At 35.6% G+C, this 22745-nt stretch overlaps 1 protein-coding gene across 8 annotated transcripts in view; it reads left to right on the forward strand.

Annotated features, from left to right (window-relative positions):
• Positions 1-22745, forward strand: part of CC2D2B (coiled-coil and C2 domain containing 2B) — a 139249-nt gene that overhangs the window by 55617 nt on the left and 60887 nt on the right. For 7 of the 8 annotated variants that reach the window (XM_031956163.1, XM_031956162.1, XM_031956161.1 and 4 more), the window contains 7 exons: positions 6790-6930; positions 8792-8897; positions 9128-9246; positions 13568-13745; positions 17078-17228; positions 17658-17805; positions 19402-19540. In XM_031956163.1, coding sequence (XP_031812023.1) covers positions 6790-6930; positions 8792-8897; positions 9128-9246; positions 13568-13745; positions 17078-17228; positions 17658-17805; positions 19402-19540 — 982 coding nt within the window. Of the gene's footprint in view, positions 1-6789; positions 6931-8791; positions 8898-9127; positions 9247-11570; positions 11600-13567; positions 13746-17077; positions 17229-17657; positions 17806-19401; positions 19541-22745 lie in introns of those variants that run through there. The other variant, XM_031956165.1, reaches the window with a different exon arrangement.

A 22745-nucleotide genomic window follows, 5' to 3' on the forward strand; every position in this document is an offset into this window, starting at 1 on the left:
CCTTTGTGCTGGCTGGAGACATTTGGAGGGAGCTAGAGGCTGAAGCTGGCAGAGGCAAAGGACTAGTGGCAAGAGCTCTTGGAACCAAGGAGAGAGATAGGCTTCTAAGAAAGTTAACCAGGCCCAAGGAAGGAGACAATACTTGAAAGAGAAAATAAAGGATTTGGACTTTAACTCCTGGCTGGATTTGAGGTGATTATTACTTCAAGCTGAAACTAAGGCTGTTCTCAGAAGCCCCCCAAGAAACCTGCTCCCAGAGAACATTATATTTTAGAGAAGAACATCACATTTTGGTGCCCGAACATGGGACAGACACAATCCTGATCCAGTGGGAAAATCTCTTCGAACCTGAATAGGGTGAGTACAACAAGGAAACTTTGTTAAATAGCTAAAATAGTATTTTAGCTAAATGTAAAAAGCTAAAATGGGAGAGATGTTTAGAAAACAGCCGCCTTTTCCAGTTCAAGGAAAATGTGTAGAGAGTATTATCAAAGTTATGAAAAGCCAAGGTTTGATTATAATTTGGGAGCAGATCACTGAACTTTTAGAAACTGTACAGCACATATCTCCTTGGTTCTCTATGGAAAAAGAATTGGATCTAGAAGAATGGAAATTAGTAGGAGAAGCAACTATATCAATTCTACAATGAAAATGGACCTGACTCAATTTCCAAAGACACACTTAATACATATAATTTAATACAACTGGCATTAGGAAATTATATAAGTTATAGAATAAGGAAAAAAAGAGTGAACAGGAGGGGGAGGTGCCAACTAAACGAGGTGAAAAGAATGAAGAATCAGATAAGAATGGAGTTAAGTACAATTCTGAGTGTGGCACTAAACAGCAGGAGCAATTCCCATCCTCTGACCTCCCGCCCTCAATTAACCCTTCATGGGTAGAGGGAGAAGGAGGAGGGGGAGAGGCAGTGACACAAACAGAACCACCTATTAAGCAGCCTATGACAAGATTACAAAAAGCACTGGTTAAGGCAAAAAGTGAAGGACAAGATGTATCTGATTTAATACATGCATACCCTGTGATTGAAGAGCTTGACTCTTCAGGTCAAAAAAGGAGAAGATACACTCCTTCTAATTTGGAAAATATTAGGATTTGAAAAAGGGTTGCACTCTTTATGGGCTACATCATCTTATGTTAAAATGTTACTAGATAATTTGACTTAAGAAATCCTAACCCGTAGTGATTGGAAATCCATTGCAAGAACATGTTTAGAACCTGGATAAAATTTGTTACGGCTTTCGGAGTATCATGAATTATGTAGGATTCAAGGCAGATGCAATAGGCAAACTGGAGTTAACATACAAATCACTTTTGACCAACTAACTGGTGAAAGTCAGTATGGAGAGAATTCAGAACAGATTAATTACCTCACAACATCTTATGAACAGATTGCTACTACTGCTATAAAAGCTTGGGGTTCCCTCCCAGGAAAAGATGAAGGTAAAGCCTTCACAAAAATAGAGCAAGGTCCCAATGAACCCTTTGCGGATTTTGTGGGGTGTTTGCAAACAGCTATCACAAGAACTATTGGAGAAAATGCAGCTACAGAAATAATGACCAGACATCTGAATAAGGAAAATGCTGATGAGGTTTGCAGAAGAATTATGGGGACTACACAAAGATGCTCCTTTAGAGGAGATCATAAGGTACTGTGCCATATTGAGCACAAATGCTTAATATACCCAGACACTGATGAACATGGGAAGACAGGGATCCTCTTGGCAAGGGATTTCTAGAGAAACTCGTTGATGTTTTCAGTGTGGAAAAGTTGGACATCTGCGAACTCAGTGTAGATATAAAGACAGGAAAGGGTGAGAGAATAAATGCTACAAGGGCTTCCACTGGGCCTCAGAATATAGATTGACCCAGGGAAATGAGAGGCAGGGCCCTGCTCCAAGATATCATCCAAAAGACAGGTGGGGCATGATGGCAGCTGAGTTTACACCCAGAAAGTTTTTAGAAGGTCAGGACTCTGATGTGCTCTATTAGCCAAAAAGCAATCACATGGCAGAAAGGAATTACAATTGGGAAGAATACAGGCTTTTTAATACAGGGCAGTGTCCAATGCAAACAGCTTCAATGTAATTGCCAGATGATGAGAGATTTAGAAAGTGGTAAATAGAAGGGACTAGTTAACTTCCTGGGAGAAAGGGTTTGCTTATATTCCTACAGATGGAGAAGGAAACAGATGGGTAGCAATAAACACCTGGAGAGAGACAGAAAAGGAGAAAAACTTTAAAACAAAGAAAATCTAAGAAACATCTGACACAGGAGGAGGATGGCTGATGAGACTGTTGAAGGACTTGAAAACCAGCAGGAATCATTGGATTCCTGGCACATGAACTGATGGACAATAGTGTTGGACTATTTCTAGGACTTAAGACATGTATAATTCCTCATGTTGATTCATGTTATTTGTTACATCACTATTAGCCTCTGTTACTATATGCTTATGTAATTTATATGATTATGTGTAATACCTCCCATATTGATAGATTTATGTATACCTGTTTTAAGAGTGAGTCCCTTCAGAAACCCGATAATCTGATTTGATTTCCCATTTCCTTTGGTGTTTTCGTCTCCATTCCTGAAATGTCAGGGAGGGCATGATCACCACCTTTTTATGGTGTTTTCACTTCTTTTTGGAGCAGTCAGGGAAGATGTGATCACCTTCTTTTTGGGAGGTTCTCACCTCCTTGAGAAGTTAGGGAGGTCATGACCATCTAAGTTCTAAATTCTAAAGTCATTGGAATTGATAGAGATAATTATTTAATTTAGCATGGTACTTAACAGTTTTCTAGTTCACTAATGTACTTAGTACTTTTTGGAGTTCCACAAGATTCACATCTTTAAGAGAGCATACATAAGCTAGGAGCCTCAACCAGGATTCAGTCCGGGACATTCAGAAGTCATTCCTCCTTCCACTTTTGTGCTGGCTGGAGACATTTGGAGGGAACTAAAGGCTGAGAGCTCTTGGAACCAAGGAGAGAGATAGGCCTCACAAAAAGCTAACTGGGCCCAAGGAAGGAGACAATACTTGAACGAGAAAATAAAGGATTTGGACTTTAACTCCTGACTGGATTTGAGGTGATTATTACTCCCAGAAGCCTCCTAAGAAACCTGTTCCCAGAGAACATCATATTTTAGAGAAGAATATTACAGCCAGGGGTACCTGAATTGTTCCCAGGCAGTTCCTGGACAGAACCTACTGAAATCTGGGGTATCAGGATATCCCTTTGATGGTAGTTTCAGTTCAGGGAATTCAGTTCAGGGCAGTTCAGTTCAGTTCAAGTCATGGAGCTTGACACCCCCCTCCATTCCCATTCTCCCCAAGCTGGATTTGGGGCTATTTGGGCAAGGTTGTATGGGGTTTCCATGTTTTTGCTTTCCCTATTTCTGCAAGTGAGACAGAATTTGAATTTCTCTACAGTTCTGAGATGAAAAGGGTTAGCAAACAGATTTGGACTATATTGATCTTGCCTAGCAATCCCCACAACTGAGACGTTTCATGAATTTTTCTTGCAATTTTAAAATGACTAATTGCCAAACTTGTTAATCATTGCTTTCAAAACTTTGAGAATTTGTTAAGCTCTCAGAACTTTTGAGAATCTGTAAAGATGTTATTTTAATTTTAATTAGTTAACTTTTTTGTGTGGCCTCCAGCTTGGCCAGAGCTGAAGTCTACAGAAAAAAGTTAGGCTTTTAAAGAAATTTTCCCAGCATTCTAACTACAGCATAGAGGTTTTTTTCCTTGGTTGCTTTTTCAATCTTTCCAGGTAACAAAATCTAGCTCACAGAACAAACATGACATAGACATTCTGCATAAAGAAGCAGACAAAGACAAAATGACATGAAAAAGGACTGTCCCATTTTTGCCAAAAGCTGTAAAATTTTGCCAAAAGCCCTAGGAAGTTCCTGGGAGGCTTACCTTGACAAAGAGGGAATAAAGCCAGGGGAGGCCAGACTCTCTCTCCACCAAATGTTAAGATTGGGAAGGGGGGCCCCAAAAGTTTTGGGTCACAGACTGGTGTTGGGAGGTATCTTGAAAGAATTTGCAGATTTGAACCCATTTCTTAGTCAAGGGGCAAAATTTTTTGTAGCACCATTACAAAGTAATTCCTTTATATAGCTTGCTCTGTATATACATGTATATACATGTTTGCATGTTTTCTCCCCCCATTAGATTGTAAGCTCCTTGAAGGTAGAGATTGTCTTTTGAGACTTTTTGTATTCCTAGGCTTAGCACAGTTCCTGGAACTTAGCATTTGAGAAATTTTTAATTAAAATAATTGATAAAAATGTTAAATAGCCTTGGGCCAAGCATAGGTGCTTGATGGATGCCTTTGGAAAGGATATCTTTTATGTAAACAATGAAATCATTAAATCTTTGAATCCAAATATGACCCAATTTTAAATCTAGATGATTATATTATCCTCTAATCCATATTACTACATCTTTTTCACAAATAAATACTGAGATACTTTATCAAAGGCTTTGCAAAAATCTATTATGCCTCCAATGACTAGTAATTCTGTTAAAAAGAGAAATGAAGTTAGTCTAGCCTGACCCATTTTTTTTAAGCTTTTTATTTTCAAAATATATGTGCAAATAGTTTTCAACATTCACCCTTGCAAAACCTTGTCCAAATTTTTTCCCCTTCTTCTCCTCGCCCCCTCCCCAGCAAGTAATCCAATATATGTTAAACATGTGTAATTCTTCTATACGTATTTTCACAATTATCATGCTGCACAAGAAAAATCGGATCAAAAAGGAAAAAAATGAGAAAGAAAACAAAATGCAAGCAAACAACAAAAAAGTGAAAATACTATGTTGTGATCCACACTCAGTTCCCACAGTCCTCTCTGGGTGCAGATGGCTCTCTCCATCACAAGAGCATTGGAATTGGCCTGAATCACCTCGATGTTGAAAAGAGCCACGTTCATCACAGTTGATCATCACATAATCTTATAGTTGCTGTGTACAATGTTCTCTTAGTTCTACTCACTTCGCATCAGTTCATGTAAGTCTTTCTAGGCCTTTCTAAAATTATCCTGCTGATCATTTCTTTTAGCACCATAATTTTCCATAACATTCATATACCATAACTTACTCATTCCCCAACTGATAAGCATCCACTCACCATCTAGTTTCTTGCCACTACAAAAAAGAGCTGCTACAAACATTTTTAAATGGGTGGGTCCTTTTCCCTTTTTTATGATCTCTTTGGGACACATAGCCTGACTCATTCTTGATGAAATGTGCTGATCCTTGGTAATTACTGCTTTCTTTTCTAGACATTCACCAATCATCTCTTAATGATTGGTTCTGGAATTTTCTTAGCAATTGAAATCAAGATTTTTGGCCCAGAGTTGGTAATGTTTTACTCCCCCCAACTTTTTTTTTTTTTTTTTTTTTTTAAAGAAACTGTACTTTGCCCTTTATTCAAATGTAACTAAGAGTACCTCTCCATCAGCCAGCTCTTAGAGAACCTGAGGATATAGCTTTTCTGGGCCAAGTTACTTGAATTCTGCAAGGGCAGCTTTTTACCATCTCCATACTTAGCTTGAATATTAATTCCCTCAAGTCATTTTTGTTCTATCATTTTTGAGTGCAACAGTCATTTTCTTTTTATGAAGAACAGAAATTAAGAATAAAATATCACTGATGATAAATGAGATAAACATCTCATTTGCCCCATTCAAAGATTCTCTAGTATCTTTGAGCTTCCTTTTTTTCTTCCACTATAGCTTTAAAAAGCCTTTTTTATTACTCTTAGTTTCTATCAGTTTCATGGTTTCCCATGAGCTAACTTAGATAAGCAATGGAGAATTTATAACCATCAGAGGACAGTAGTTGCCACTAGTACATTTGGAAAAATTAGAGTTAACCCAAATTGGGTAGTGGTTTCCTCCTTACCCCAGAGGTCTTGTAGTAAAGACTAGATGAATAATCTTGTTCAGGGAGAAGGAAAGATTTAAGGAAAAAGTCTGGATAAAAAGTGTGGTAGGGATGGGAGATCAGATGATCTATGAGAAATCAAGGCTTGGTATATGGACACTAGAAAGGTTCTATGTATTTATTTGCATCAAATAATAATCCACCTAAGAATTAGAGAAATTTCACAAATGGTAATTTATAGAAATTTGCTGGGCAGGTAAAATGCTAATAAGTTCTGGATGGTATTATACGTGCTCCTTATTCAAAATGGATATATTCAACTTTTGGCTATTGATCCTCATCTCATATCCTAGAGTATCTTTGGTATTCCTGCTAGTTTTTAGGAGTAGTTCATGGGGTCTTCATCTATAAGATAAATTTGTCAGTCTGAGAATTTTACTGTAATGGAGCAAATGTTCTTCCAGATGTAATCTACTTCCCTGCTCCAGGACTTTTAGAGTAATAGGCAGACTTGGATGGATAATACTCTTGAGGGTAATCATAGGTTTTTCAGGTTTGACACAAGGCTAACTCTTTCCCCTGGATTTGAGAAGGTGATTGGGTAGCAAAGTTCAACAAAGTATGTAGCAAGGAAAAAATTGGGGCAGGATTTTGGCATTTCTTGGTTCATACTTGGTCACTTTTCTCTTAGTAAATGGATGAAGCACTAACTGGTCATTATATATATGGCAGGGAGAAGATCTTCTGAGAAAAATGATAAAGACTAAAGTTTGAGCTCTCCTACTTTCTCTATCAGTATTCCTTCTTCCCTCTTAGAAGTCTCCTATAGGGTTGGTAAATATGACTAATTTTTATTCTTATCATTTTAGTAATACAAAGCAGCTCTATGACTTGGAACAGAGAAAGGATATCTCTTTACTGCATAATATGCTGAAGACATGGAAACAAATTAAGATTCTCCGCCAACAGCAAGGATTTACAAGTACACCTATAAAGCTTCATTTTCAAAGGTGACTATCATATGTGCTTCCATAGTTCCATAGCTACACTGAAGTGAATTGAGATCCATTTAGGTTAGGTGCATTCGTGGTGTCAGTGAAGACAAGGGAGAGTAAAACTCCTGGTGAATCAATACCTTCTTTGTTGTGATGGTAGTGAGAACTCTCATCACTTGTCCATCTTTCTTAAAGGAAATATTCTAGAGTCAGCAGAAGTAGCCACCAGACTTCTCTTTCCGGGTAATGGCATTGAACTACTGCTAGGTAATTCAGTCAAGGCAATAGAGAGTCAGCAAGCATTTATTAAGCATTTGTTATGTGCCAGTCATTGTACACAATAAATGACAAAATAAAGGCAAATAAAAGCAAAAATCAGTTCTGCCCTCAAGGAGCTCAAAGCCTAATGGGAAAGACAACATGCAAACAATTTTGTACTAACGGGATATATACAGGATAAATCAGAAATGATGTGAGAGCAAAGATGTAACTGGAGAAGTGTTAAAAGTTTTAAATCCTAACATTTAGGATTATGTTCATTGTCTTTAGCAAACTGATCACTGATGGCTTAAATAAAGAACCCTCCTTTCTGCTACCTGTTGACCTGTTAAATTCTAACATGGTATAAAGTTAAGTGCTCTTTAAGCTTTTAATCACTCCAAGCAATCATCTAAGTACTAGGCCAGCTCCAGAATAAAGGTAATATGGGAGGAAAATTCTAGACACACTTTCTCCACAAATTCCAATGAGTTTTAAAGTATTTTGAAACTAATAGACCACCTATTTGAGGAATCTTTGGCTCTTTGGGACCAACTTAGTCCTGAAGTGAAACTCATGGGGACAATGTAGGCCAGAATTTTGTTCTTAGAAACCATTTAAGAAGTTCAGTTTAATCCACCTAATGAATTACCAAACTGCCAAAGAAGCTTTTCTCCATGCTATTAAATATTATATTTATTAAATAATCTTTTTTATTCAGGTTTTTATTATGCCTAGTTTTCATGCAATTTCATAATTATGTACATCATTAATTACATACTAATATTAGACAAATATGATTTTTTTGTTTTTTCTCATGTAATAGGTAGCTGCTTGATCAAAACTTAAAAATTTTAAGGAGAAACATTGCTTATATTTACCTATAAACTTCTTTTCTGAACCTTCAATAGTTAGGACTATTGTTAACAATAACAACTTATGATTTATATAGCAATTTAAAGTTAGCTAAGTGACTTATGCATATTAAATATACATTCATATTTGACCTCCACAATAAACCTACAAAGTCAATATTATAGATGTTATTATCCTCATTTTAAGAATAAAGAAACTGAACTTCAGGGAGATTTAAGTGATTTACCCATAGTCACACACAATCATAAATGTTATTCAGGACCTGATTTTGATCTGATTCTTAATCCAGTTCTCTTCTCATTGCTCTACACTACCTTCATTTAATTCTGCTGTAAAAATATCTTAATAGAAAAACACACCCAATAATTGGTGGACTCTGGACTCTGCCCAATAATTGTATCATATTCATTATAGTGCAATGTAAAGAGGGGCTAGCATGAGAGAACTGAATATGAAGCCTGACTCTTTGACATTTACTAGCCAAAAGACTACAGGGCAGTCATGTAATTTCACTGAATCTAAACTTTTTTGTCTATAAGATAATTGAAGTATCTTCTCACAGTTTTTGTGAAACTCCAGTACGATTATATATGACTGATTGTTACAAATCTTAAAGTACTAGATAGATGCTAGTGATTATTTACATAAGATGTACAATTATTTTTATAAAATATTTGTTTTGTAAGTCTCTAAATACTTAAATACAGTTATAATATTTTAAATAATTTTCATGCTCAACTAGGTTAAAAATAAATATAATTGATGAACAAGAACAAGAAGTACTAACAAGAGTATCTGATACAGAGGCAAATTCCAAAGAAGACCCTAAGAATGGGGAAAATCAGGAGGTACTCATATTTTACAAGAAGTTGAATTAAACTTTGTTTTACGAGCCCAAAATGTTTCATTGTTGGCTAGTAGAGAAAAATAATGCTATCTAAAATAAATACGGTAAATTATGAGAAATGAAATTTTAAATACTCACTCTTGAATCCAGGAAATTAAAATAGAAAAATCATAATAGAAAAGCTATGATCATATATTACAAATTATGAAAATTTGTTTACTGATTTTTCAGAACTTTTCACATTTAACATCAGAGTTTGAAGAAACAGAATTTGCAAGAATAAAGCAACCTACTTTAATACCACAACTTTCTTTGACTGCAGAAGTAACAAATTTGTACAAGTGTTCTATGTAAGCTAATTTGTATAGTTAAGTTTCTTTTGTAATATTCTATTTTTAGAAATACTTAGGTTATTTTTCCATACCCTATTCCACCCTTGTGGAATAATATGTTGTGTTTTGTGGGTTTGTTTGTTTGTTTTTTTGCCATGTTCAGATTATTGAAAAATAAAGGGACAGGAAAAAATAATACTAAAATATCTTTAGTGGTTAAAAAAAAAGAAAAGGACCTCAGATCTTTACTGGAAAAAGTTTTGTCTATTACTCCTCCCTTATACCTATAATACCCTTATAATGTTCCCTTCCTAATTCTGTAACAGTATATTCATATAAGTTTTATCTACTTAAAATATAATCCTTTCAGATTTATAGAGGACAAAAGAAACTGAAGTAGTTAACCCAGGACCAGTAGTTGGAGTATGATTATGAAGATGTAATCATGCTTTTTAAAACTGCCCTCTATTCTTTTCTGGTTTTCTTCTTTTCCTCTACTTGCTTCTCCCTCACAGTTAAATTAATGACAGACAGCAAAGAAAGGGTTACATACAAACATGATGGGACTCTAGAACTGAACCCTCTTTCTTAATTACACCATGATTCCACAGTACAAGAAAAAGGCTGAGAAGTCTGAAGTTAGTTACTTCAGAACTTGAGGCAAATCACATTTTATAGTTTATCCTCTTCTACATGACTTGAACTTCCCATTCCCCCTAAACAAGGGACAGAATGTGATGTTCTAAAGAGCAAGCACAAATTTGTCTAATTATAAAATTACATTAACCTTGAGGCCTCAGTTCCCAAGAGACAGTTCTGTTTATAGGTAAGTCAAGATTTTGAATTCCCATATAGTGCTATCCTAAGAAGTTGTTGTCTAGGTAACGGAAACTTCAGACTGGAAGAAGGAGGGCACTATTTGGAGAAGTGATCATGGTGGTACCTAGTCTGGAAAAAAATATAATAGCAGTTCAGGGAACTTGCTAGCTACTATGAATAGATGAGAAGAACTGAGAGAAAAGTAAAATCTCTAGCTGAGACTGATAGAGTGGAAAACAGCAGATGCTGAGAACAGAGATTCAGATGCTACATAAGTGAATCTTCTACTCTCTGATCTCACTTTTTTTCCAGTGCCATGGACACCGCAGCTCCAGGCTACAGAAGTCTGTTTGGGTCATGAGATCCAGTGCCACAGTAAACAACCACATAGTACCAGGACATCAAAGCTCTGAATTGTTGGCATAGGGCTGGTTCAGCACTGGTACAGCAGCTCTTTGAACTGCCAGAAAACTAAGGAACAAAGGAAAAAAAAACAGGTTACTGGAAAAGGACATTGTGTGTGGGGTGAGGGGAAAGTGAGGGAATGTATCTCTGCATAAGGGACAGAACTCAGCATCCAGTTAAGGCCAATTCTATTTACCAAAATATCATTTGGTGGAAAGATATAAGCTGGTGAACTTTGAATTGCCCAGTATGAGAGAAGACTGAGATACTGAGATCTAACCCTCAAGGAAACCATCATTAGAGGGGAAAGAGTTAGAAAGTGAACAATAAGGGGAAAAGCAACATAGGGGAGGGATAGATTAAAATTACCAAGATTTCAGGAAGAAGGAATTCAAAGACTTTGAACTTAAATAAATAAATCAACAGAGAAAACATTAACACAAGGAAATATGACTTCTAGATCTAGTATATAAAGGAAAATGATCCAACATTTAGTGAGACAGAAGATCCTACGAACACTGTTTCAGAGTACATCAAAAGAGAAACAAGAATTATGAGGACATAATTTATAATCCATAGCAAAAGTAGAATAAGAAAAACTAGAATCTACCATGGTAAATCTCACCAGAGAAACAAAACTGAGAACAATAAATTGGAAATACAAATATACAGATGTGAGAGTCTAGAAGAGAAATAGCATTAAAGAAAAATGTGCTTACTATGCAAGAAAAACACACTGATCTTGAAGACTGATGATCCTTAAGCTGTCCATGCATCCAATCTCCCAGAAGAACATTACAGACAAAAACGCCTCCAGATATAAAGGAGGGGAAATCGGAAAACAGACCTATACTGTACTCAATAGAAAATGTAAGAATAATCTATTCTGAAGAGCAATGGAATTTAAGATGCAGCACAAGATGGCCTACCTTGCAAATCTGACCTTAACTATACATGAAAATAAAATGTATATTCAATAATAGAGGTATTTGAAACATTTTTTAGAAAGAAAACCAGAACTGAAGAACTGCTTGAACTTTAAACAAAAATGGAGGATTGAGTAAATACAGCAGCTAAGTATGACAGCAACAACAGAGCAACGGCAGAAAGACCAGTAAGAGATTTCTTTCTAAATGTACACAAGAAGGTGGGTGAAATAGAAATTGATTGGTATAACAGTGAAGATAGGGGTCTGGGACAATAAAGACAGAACCTGATAGCATCCTGCTTACAGGTGAATCAGTATTTTGTTTTGTTTCCTGAGACTACCTTACAACACAGAAGGGTGTGTGAAAGAGGGGAAAGAAAAAAGGGGAATAGAGATGTTCTCATGTAAAATCGAGTGGTACCAATGACTGAAAGGGGAACTCTGTGGTCTCAGCAAAAGAAGAGCCTGAAGAAAAGGGTGGAAGAAAGACTGAAAAAGGGAGAAAGGAAGGAAATGGGAAAGGGTTCCATTGATGAATGTGCCTATGGATAAAGATGATCAGTAAAGGGAGAGAAGGACCTTGTGCTGGGTGTGGCTTGGGGCATTTGGTCCTTGAAAAGTCCAGTCATCCTATCTCAGGAAGGACAGATTTGGAATTACAGGGATAAATGACATCTGGGGAAATTGGAGAGCATGGATCTTGGGAGGAGATATTGTGGCATTCTCAGAAAGGGAACAGAATGGTGGTCTGAATAATGAAAATCATGGTAAAAGGAGGAGCTTTACGGTGTCCTTTCTGACACCTGCAATAAATGGCTTTGTTTTGATAGTGAGGCATAATGAAAAAGGGGATTCCCTGAGGCAAGCAAATTGGGTTACAAAGAGTTGGACATGACTGAATAGCAACAACAAAATATAACCATGAAATCTGGTTGGCTTTTATGAGAGAGCATCTTTGGCTTTTAGGCATTCATCAAATAATTCTTTTTGCTACCCAAAGCCTTTCCTCTAACAAACTTCCAAACCAAGTTCTTTTTATCCTTAGTCCTAATTTAGTCTTAAGGCTGTTTTGTAGAGTCAAACAGGTTATGCCGATAAATGAGAAGAGCTCTGCTTATTTCTCTAGCTTCTCATTCTCAAGAAGACACTATCAGTTTTTTAATCACTTTCATTATATATAATAGAAAAAATATTTTACAATTCGGTTATTAATGTTTCCTTCAATAAGAGATAATTAGATGACACAGTAGATAGAGCTCCAGAGACCTGGAATCAGGAAGACCTGAGTTCAAATGTGACCCTGACATTTACTAGTTATGTGACCTTGGGCAGGTCATTTATTGCTATTTACCTCAGGTCTTCATCTGTAAAAATGATCTGGAGAAGGAAATGCAAACCATTCCATTATCTGTGCCAAGAAAACCTTAAAGGAGTTGCAAAAAGACAGGACTAAAAAATGACTATAAACAACTAGTGTGTATGGTGAAATACTTCCCATCTTATTAGAGTATTATTGTTTATTCTTGCTAAAGAAATTCATAGAATGTGTGTGGTGTGTATGTGTGTTTAAATGGATTAAAGTCTTTTTTGAATTCCAGTTTGATGGCCCACTCTACTTCTTTCTCTATACATTGATCTTTTAGGCATTTATTAAGCAAATACTAACGTCTAGAAGTTATGACATTAATGAATGAATTTTGAATATATATTCTTGGAAGCAGTAAAATCCAATTTACTTTTTTTACGTTAATTTAGATTGGCATCCTCTCAATTTGATTGAAATAAGTATTTTTATGTACCAGGGTAGAAAGGCTTTATGTATTCAGTGGTATACTATGTGTGTTCTAGGGAATCAGCCTACCTAAATCTACAATGGCTCCTGATTAGATCTTTGTCATGGAAATGTTGCCTTTTTTTTTTTTTAACCTCCAGAAGTTCATAGTGGCAATGGTTGTCAGGCCTTGGGCATACCTTATCTGAAGGTATCAAAGAAAGTTCTGAAGTAGACAGCAGAGATTCTAAACTATATTCAAGTAAATGTTTGGTTTATAAAATACATAATGTACCCTATGATAGGATGGATAGTCATATATTGTTTTGTCAGGGCAAATACTGAAAGGAACTGTTTTTGCATTCATTTTACTTTCATAGGATGATTTAAATGTTTGTTTACTTTTAAATTTTTAGGCATGAACAAAGGAGGAGAGCCAGAGTTCAAAAGCTTAAATATTTTATTAAAATATTTTACAATGATAAACAGGTTTCTTGCACTTCAGCATCTCCTCTGCAGCTGGATTTTAAAGTCTTATTTCAGCAGATATTCAATATTCAACTAATAAACTGGCCTGAAACTATTCGCTTAGAGGTATGTCATCAAATTTCTATGACACTTTACTTTTTACAAATGTATTTTAAAAATCATTCCCTATTACTGTTCTTAATATCTTTATATATAATCTTTGTCTTTTATAATGCTATTTGATTTTGATCTGTGCGTATAATTATGGTATAAAAGATTTATTGTTTTATGACATGAAATAATATATGTAAAACAATATATAAATGTTAACTGATTTAACCATTGTATATGGAAAAAGTGATTTAATATGCAATTTGAGCTATTCTTCATGTTATTTAAACTATGATTCAATTATTATGCAACCATAGCAGAGGAGGAAGGCCATTGTTTTATGTGTATAAATGCAAATATTATAACAATTATAAGTGTAGTAAATGTCTGCCCCATCTATGACTGCAATCTTTAGTTTTTTACCAAGGGAAGAAAATGAGAGGAATAGGAAAGAGTGGAGACTGAGTGGAAAGGACTGATGATTGGAGAGGGATTAGACCTTAAATTAGAAGCAGAACAAGAAAGAATAAAAGATACCAGGAACTTATTATAAACAGAAAAAAATATTTTTTAATCCCTCTACTTTTGCTTTTAAAGTTTCTGTTGCTTTGCTAGAATCAGATGCTGGGTTTATTTTTCTTATTCCAACCACCTTCCTCTTATCATCATAGAAAACTCATTGTTAATCCAGGACTGTTGATAAAGTATTTTAATACTGAAAAGTTCCATTTAGTATAGGTATAAGGTCAGTATATCCCTATAGCATCTGTCATCATTGAACAGACAAACCTTTCATAATTCAGTTTTTTTTTCATATGGAGCCTTTTGTATTTGCTCATTTTATTCTCCCCACAACATTATGTGGTTCCTATTCCCAATATTATCACCAACTTAAAGGAGCCTTCATAGAAAGGTGAAGTAATTGGCCCCAAAGCAGCTCCTAAGCAGCAAAATCAAAAACCAAGCCTGAGCCTTTGGATTCCAAGGCATCTGGTTGGTTTGGGTTTTCTTCCAGTGTGACAGGCATTCACAGTAGACTTCTGCAATGAACATATATATATCTCCAGTGTTCTGAAGAAAACTTCTCTTATACTTTTAGGTGCACTTGCCTGGGAACCAGGACACTAGAGGTCTGGTTTCAGCTCTGTCAGTAACGAACTGGGAGACCTTGGCTACAATCTTTTGAGGATCTCAGTTTTATTTACTTAAAAAGGGTTTGGTCTTGATCAATGAAGTTCTCTGAATGGGGCATGGAGCTCTTTGGTGAAGATCTATGAGATCAAAATTATTTTATCACAATAGTATTAAGATGCTTGAATTTAAAATACAGTGAGTAGAAATAGCTATTATATACAACAGAAGCTCTTTGGGGTTCTCAATAATTTTAATTTTAAGAGTATAAAGATTCTGACAAAGCCTAGCAACAAGAGATAAATTCCATTTAAAATAACTGTAGACAAAATAAAATATTTGGTTGTCTTATCTTCTAAGCAAACCCAGGAACTTTATGAATACAATTACAAAACTCTTCTTACACAAAGTCTGATCTAAATTGAAAAAATAATCAGTTGCTCATGGGTAGTCCAAGCTAATATAATAAAAATGACAATTCTACCTAAGTTGATTTGTTTATTCAGTGCCATACCAATCAAACTGCCAAAAAATTTTATATAACTAGAAAAAAATAACAAAATTCATCTGGAAGAACAAAAAGTCAAGAATATCAAGGGAATTAATGGAAAAAATACTAAGGGTGGTGGCTTAGAAGTAATACACCTAAAACTGTATTATAAAGCATCTATCATCAAAGCCATTAGGTATACTGGCCAAGAGTGGTGAATGAGTGGAATAGGTTAGAAATACATGACACAATAATCAATGACTATAGTAATCTAGTATTTGATAACCTCCAAAACTCCAGCTTCTGGGCTAAAAACTCAGTATTTAACAAAAATTGCTGGGAAAACTGGAAAATAAAACTCAGCCTAGAACTACATCTCACATTCCATATGAAAATAAGGTGAAAATGGGTACATGTTTGGGTATAAAGGTTGATATCATAAACAAATTAGGAGAGCAAGGGATAGTTTACCTAACAGCTCTTTGGAAAAGGGAGGAATTTATGACCAAAGAACTAGAGAACATTATGAAATACAAAGTGGACAATTTTGATTACATTAAATTAAAAAGTTTTTGTAGAAACAAACCAATGCAAGATTAAAAGGGAAATACAAAGCTGGGAAAAATTTTATAGCCAGTGATTCTGATAAAGATCTCATTTCTAAATTATATAAAGAACCATTTCAAATTTAAAAGAATATGTCATTCCTCAATTGATAAATGGTGAAAGGATATGATCAGAAAATTTTCAGATGATAAATTTAAAGCCATGTATAATCATAGGAAAAATGCTTTAAATCACGATTCAAGAGAGAAATGCAAATTAAAACAACTTTAAGGTCCCACCTCCCACCTCTCAAATTGGCTAAAATGATAGGAAAACATAATGATAAATGTTGAGGGGATATGGGAAAACTGGGACACTAATGCATTGTTGGTGAAATTGTGAAGTGATCCAGCCATTCTGGAGAGCACTTTGAATCTGTACCCCAAAGAACTATATAAGTGTGCATACCCTTTGACCCAGAATTCATTTTGGGGTCTTTATCTCAAGGAAATCATAAAAGAGGGAAAAGAATCTACATATGCAAAAATGTTTGTAGCAGTTCTTTTTGTGGTGGCAAATAATTGAAAAATGAGTAGATGCCCATCAATGGGAAATAGCTGAATAAGTTATGGTATAAGAAAGTGATAAAATATTTATTCTATAAAAAATGATGAAGCTAATTTTAGAAAGGCCTGGAAATAGTTACACAAACTGATGCTGAGCAAAACAAATGGAAGCAGGAACAATGTGCATAGAAACAGCAAGATTGTGTGATGATCAATGATGAAAAACTTGATTCTTCTCAGTGGTTCATTGATCCAAAGCAATACCAATAAACTTTGGATAGAAAATGCCATCTGCATCCAGAGAGAGAACTATGGAGAAAGAATGTAAATCAACAGAAGCCATATGTGTTTTTTTTCCCTCTATGGTTTTTCCCTTTTATTCTTATTTTTCTCCCCCAACACGATTCATAAATAAATATTTATTAAAAGTTAATGTACATGTATAACCAGGGAAAAAAGAAAACAATAAAAAGGTAGGGGTAGAATGTAAAGGTTCCTAAGATCAAAAAGTTGGAGAATCTCTGGTCTAGATGATCTAAAGTTTTGTCTAGCTCTCTTAAGATTCCAGCTATAAATACTTGTTTCCAGTGTGATTTCATTTGTCTTACATTTAGATTTATGAAATAAGTAAAAGGACAAGCATATTGGCCAAAATATATCTACCTATACCCAGCAACACTGCACTGAAAAACAAAGCTGTTTTGGAACAGACAGAGTTTAGCTGTGATAAACTAGTCGTGCCTGCATATGGAGAAGTAGGAAGCAGTGAGTTAATTGCAAATTGCATTTTCTCTTTGTATTTTCAAACTGCTGTGGCCACAACTTTTCAAGACTCTGCTAAATTCTTGAGGCACTATGATATATGCTGGTTGAAGACAGTACTGGTGCCAGTGAAATTGCAGAGCAACTTTTCTAGCCTGTATAGTCAAGTATTTCCCTGTCTTTCCTGCTCCCAGTTTGAGATTCCCTATCTCAGTATTTCACAATAGCAACTAAAAGGGAACTTGTAGCTCTTGACTCAAAAGAAGCATATCCTTTGTAAAGATCCTTAATTTTAAATGTGTGAAGTTTTCATTCCCAAGTGTAGCACTAAGCTGCTTTTTATTTATTTTTTACTTTAAACTGTAGAAACTTTTTTTAAAATTGAGAAATAACTTCTTTTCCTACTTTGCTCTCCTTTTTTTTGACATACAGATGTGCCTTTTCTTCTTGACGTGACTGAAAAAGAAGAACTTTGCCTACTGACATCAGGAAAACTAAGCTATTCTTTATCATGGGCATTAGATGAAAATGGCATCCCTTTAACACCTATGTCCCAGTCACTAAGTTCTGTCTGCCACAGGTTATAAAAATTTATGTTAGAGAAGTAACATCACTCTTCAACAGTGTATTACTTAAAGCTCATATCTATGTTAGGGTAGCATTCCATTTCAGGCAGGTACAGACTGGTTGGTTTCCTAATCTTCAATAAGGAATCTCTTCCAGTTTCTCTAGAACAACTCAAAGCATGAATTCATTCTCTAATGATAGTCATGAAATTTACTGAGGCTTCATCTCTTTCCTAGCCTTGCCTTTTCTGACCATTGCCTCAGGCCTGGATCCTCCTTTATGTCTTACCCAGTGTGAACTTCAAACCATACTGAATGAATTCTGTATTTAGGAGAAAGAAGAAATGGAGATTTCTAAGATGATGAATCCTTTCATATGATTATATGTAGATATTAGGGCAATGATTTCTACAAATTGTCATATAAAAGAAGTGTTCTGAGTGTGCACAAAGTTGCATTCCTTGTGTTAGCAGTTATCATTTGGGAAAGGCTAAATTGTCAGAGAAATAACCATGGCAATTTGGGCAATGGATAAGACTGCAGGATTTGGGGTGAGAAGACCTGGATTTGACTGCATTGCCAAGTCATATAAATCGCACTGAAAGTTTTCTCATCAGGGATAGGAAACAATACCTATTCCTGTTATTGTCAAGGGCACTGCTCACTATCCATCCTTTTTCCCAGGCTCACATAGTTTTATATAGTTCCTATCATCAGAGCTTATGAATATGACAGGAGAAATTGGACCTATCCTTATCAAATGATGAACTATACATTATGCTTTTGTTGCAAGAACAGAACTGGATTTACTGTGCTTTGGCAATAATATCCACAAGATGGAGATGCTCCCTCATTAAATTACTCTTACTGCCTTTTCATTTGATCCCAAGGAGCTATGGGGGAAAGAGACCTCTAGCTAGTATGGCTACTGAGCTCTGTCTTCGGTCGTACTCCTCTTAATATTTAATAAAAACACAGATGACATATATTAAATCTTATTTTACTACACCTTAATTATGCTAAATATATTGGAAGTCTCAGTATTAATAAGTAGCATCCTATTGTGGAAGATATGTGAACTTGGCGGCTTGGGTTTCTAGCCTAACTAGTAATAGTCATTAGCTCAATGATCCTGTACAAATATCTGAACTTCTTTGAAACTGTAAAATGAGTATCATTCCTATAGTACCTCTATAATTAGTTTGTTGGGAGCAAAGTACTCAGTATGCTCTAGAAATGTGACCTAGGTAAGTTTTCCCCTGTGCCTAACCCAAGACCTCACCTAGAATATTTAGTACTGTTTTGAGCTTATCTCTGATATCATCTCTGATGATGATTAACTTTTTGATCACAGGTAAACACTTACTCTTTCTGAAACTCAGTTTCTTCATCTGTAAAACAAGTATAATCCCTATAGAAATTACTTCAAAAAGTAGTTGTGAAAATCCAAATATGATTATATATGTCTGTGTATAATTTTGTAAACTTTAAGGTACTACATAAATGTAAGCTATTATCATAAAAATATCGTAATTATATTGTTAATAAATAAATGTGACAAAATCACAAGAAAGAAAAATGATGCATATTATATTTTTCCCATATGGTAGTGTGTTAAAGAATGTGGATGCAAGAGGTGTTCCTGGAATTTCATGGCTTATTAATACTCAGAAGCTCTTTGAATGGGCAAATGAAGTCAGAATTGATCCAAATGACCCAGACTACTCAGATTTGATGGAATTCATAATGGTAAGTCTTACTGGAACAGTTTAAAATAATATATAATTATTGAAAAGGGTACCCACTTATTTTTTTTTAGACTGAGCCCATCTATTCACCAATATCAAATAACATATAATAGAAAGTACACTGAACTGGAAACCAGAAACTTGGATTCTATTTCCTGTTCTATTATTTAATAACCATCTGATTTTAATCAAGGCACATCATCTCCATTAGTCTTAGTTTCCTTATTGAAAAAAATATGATTTAACTAGAATGACCTCAACTCTAAAAGTCAAGGAACTTTATGAATCTCATGGTAGAATGAATGGATTATGCATTTATTAAGCTTCTACCTTGTATTAGTCTTAGAGTTACAAAGACAAAGCAGTTCCTTCAAATGAGAAGACATGCAGAGGAGTGGTAATTAGGGAAAGTTTTTGTCTGGGAAATCCCAAGAATGACAAGTGGAGTCAAAGGAAGGACAGTCAATTATCATCCCCAGGACTCTTTCTAGAAACAGTAGTAAATACTGATTTGATTGTTTCCTGATCAAGGAGGAAAAGAGAGTGGAGTAGGGTAAATATTTGTTCGTGAATATAGGACAATTGATAAGATATTCAGAGATATCACTTATGGATGGATGTGAAGAGCCAATTCTAAAAATGTGATCCTATGGCTGTATGTACCTTGCTTTACCTGAATGTCTTCATTCTTGGGGACTAGGACTGGGAGAGAGCTTTTAGCAAACATGAAGAGATATTATCAGCCAAGAGTATTTCAATAACAAGGAGGATAGTTACCAGCTGCCAGTATACCAGCTGACTGGATTATTTCTAGAATGTCAGACAAATAATTTGTATAATTGATTCTGGAAAGTGTATCTGATATGGCTGTATATTTATGAATATGTTGAGAAATCAAGTTGCCAAAAAGCATTTATTAAGTCCCTCCCATATACCACATTCTAGTGATATAAAGAAGGGCAAAAACAGTCAAAGCCCTCAAGCAGCTCACATTGAGGAAATAACATTCAAACAATTACTTACAAAGATATATAAAAGATCAATTGGAGTTAATCTCAGAAGGCATGAACATTAAAAAGGACTGGGAAAGATCTCTCACAAAAGGCAGTATTTCAGCTGGGACCTTAAGGAAATGAGGATATAGAGGTGATGAAGAGGATTCTAGGCCTGGAGGACAGCTAGTAAAAATGCACAAAATTTTATGGGAGGACTAGCAAGTAGACTAGTCAATAGATCAGAGAGCACATGAAGAGGAGTAAAGTGTAAGAGAACTAGAAGGATGGGAAGGGGCCAGAAAAAAAAGCTTTTAAAAAAAAAAAAGGATTTTAAATTTTACCCTGGAGGCAATAGGAAGTCACTAAAGTTTATTGAATAGAAGTATTATGGTTATACGTGTACTCATTTTAGGAAGATCACTTTGGTACCTGAGTGGAATAGTGGACATACATGGTGAGATTTTAGAGAAAGGGCTTTCTTCACCCAAAATATCTTTCTCATCCAACTTTCTGATATTTGGGACCAAAATAACAAATGATGGCAGAAACCCAGATAGCTTTCATTTACATAAAATAAGAAAAATGACCTTTCACTGTCTTTGGATCATGAGGTTCTGATGTAGAGGAATGGATTGTTCTTTGGTTTGGTTTTCCTCCGGTCTCTGGGCAGCCTTCTTTTCAGTTCAGTAATCACCACAAGAGTATCCAGGGGTTAAAGTCCAAATCCTTTATTATCTCTTTCAAAGGCTTGTCTCCTTTCCTGGAGCCCAGTTAGCTTTCTTAGAGGCCTATCTCTCTCCTCTGTTCCAAGAGCTTGAGCTCCCGTCTATCTTCTCTCTGCCCTCTCAAAATGATTCTGGCTGAGTTTCTCTGAGCTTATATGCTCTCTTATCATAGGTGTGAATCCTGTGGGACTATAATAAGTACTAAGTACATGCACTGAACAAGAGAACTGTTAAGCACCATGCTAAATAACTAATGTCTCTATCAATTCCACTGACTTAGCACCTTATTTCAAGTTCAGAGTTCTGGCCCATTAACTGTAACATGCTCTCATAGCAGTTACTATTACCAGTCTCTCCTGATTCCTAGGCCCTCAGAGTACCTCTGGCCACTGACCTTTGCAGTGTCAACTAATTCTACCAACTTGCCTCCTCTGAGGGCTTCAGAGGCCTCTAGCCACGATTTCTTGAATCATAGTTTAATCACCAATAGCGCACTCAAGAACAGTCAGTCACTTGCAAACTTAAAGCCTTCATTATACCTACTCACATCATGCCCTGACTTGTTAACTCCCTAGTGAACACCTGGTCCAAAGATCCACATGTTCACTATCAACCTCCTTACCTCTCTTGGCTATCCATCCACTCTGCTGGCTATCCCAGGATAAAGAGAGTAACTTGTCACATACACAGCCAATCAGAGAGAGAGAACTTTCTCCTGTTAAGAAGCTATCTCGATATGGACAGGATCCCACCCAAGGGGCAGTCCTATACCCAGAGATTACTTCTGGGCCACTCAAATCTCCTCTTGTACTGTGACTGCTCATTTAAAGGATCTTTACACATAGCATCTCCCACTTTCTTTTGTTTTAGAACATAAGGTGGTCATGCCCTCCCTGACTTCTCAAGAGGTGAGAACCCCCCAAAAGGAGGTGATCATGCCTTTGCTGATGTCTCAGGAAAGGAGATGAAAACACCAAAGGGAAATGGGAAATCAAACCAGATTAGTGGGTTTCTGAAGGGTCTCACTTGATATATACATAATATCAACATAGGAGGTATTACATAAATTAATTACATAAGCACATAGTAACAGACTAGTAGTAATATGAAAAATAACATGAATCAACATGAGGAATTATACATGTCCATAAGTCCTAGAAATAGTCCCAAACCAATCTATTGTTCATTACTTCATGTGTCTAGGGAATCCAATGATTCCTGCAAGTTTTGAAGTCCTATATCAGTCTTATCATGTCTCAAGAAAATCCAATGATTCCTGCTAGTGTTGAAGTTCCATAACAGTCTTATCATGTCTCAGAGAATCTAATGATTCCTGATGGTTTTCAAGTTCTGCAACAATCTTATCATGTCTCAGAGAATCCAATGATTCCTATGGGTTTTGAAGTTCTATAACAGTCTTTTGTCAGCCATGCTCTTTTAGTATCAGATGTTTCTTAAGTCTTCTCCTTTATTTTGAGGTTTTTCT

Source organism: Sarcophilus harrisii, chromosome 2, assembly GCF_902635505.1.
Source record: "Sarcophilus harrisii chromosome 2, mSarHar1.11, whole genome shotgun sequence".
Classification (NCBI taxonomy): domain Eukaryota; kingdom Metazoa; phylum Chordata; class Mammalia; order Dasyuromorphia; family Dasyuridae; genus Sarcophilus; species Sarcophilus harrisii.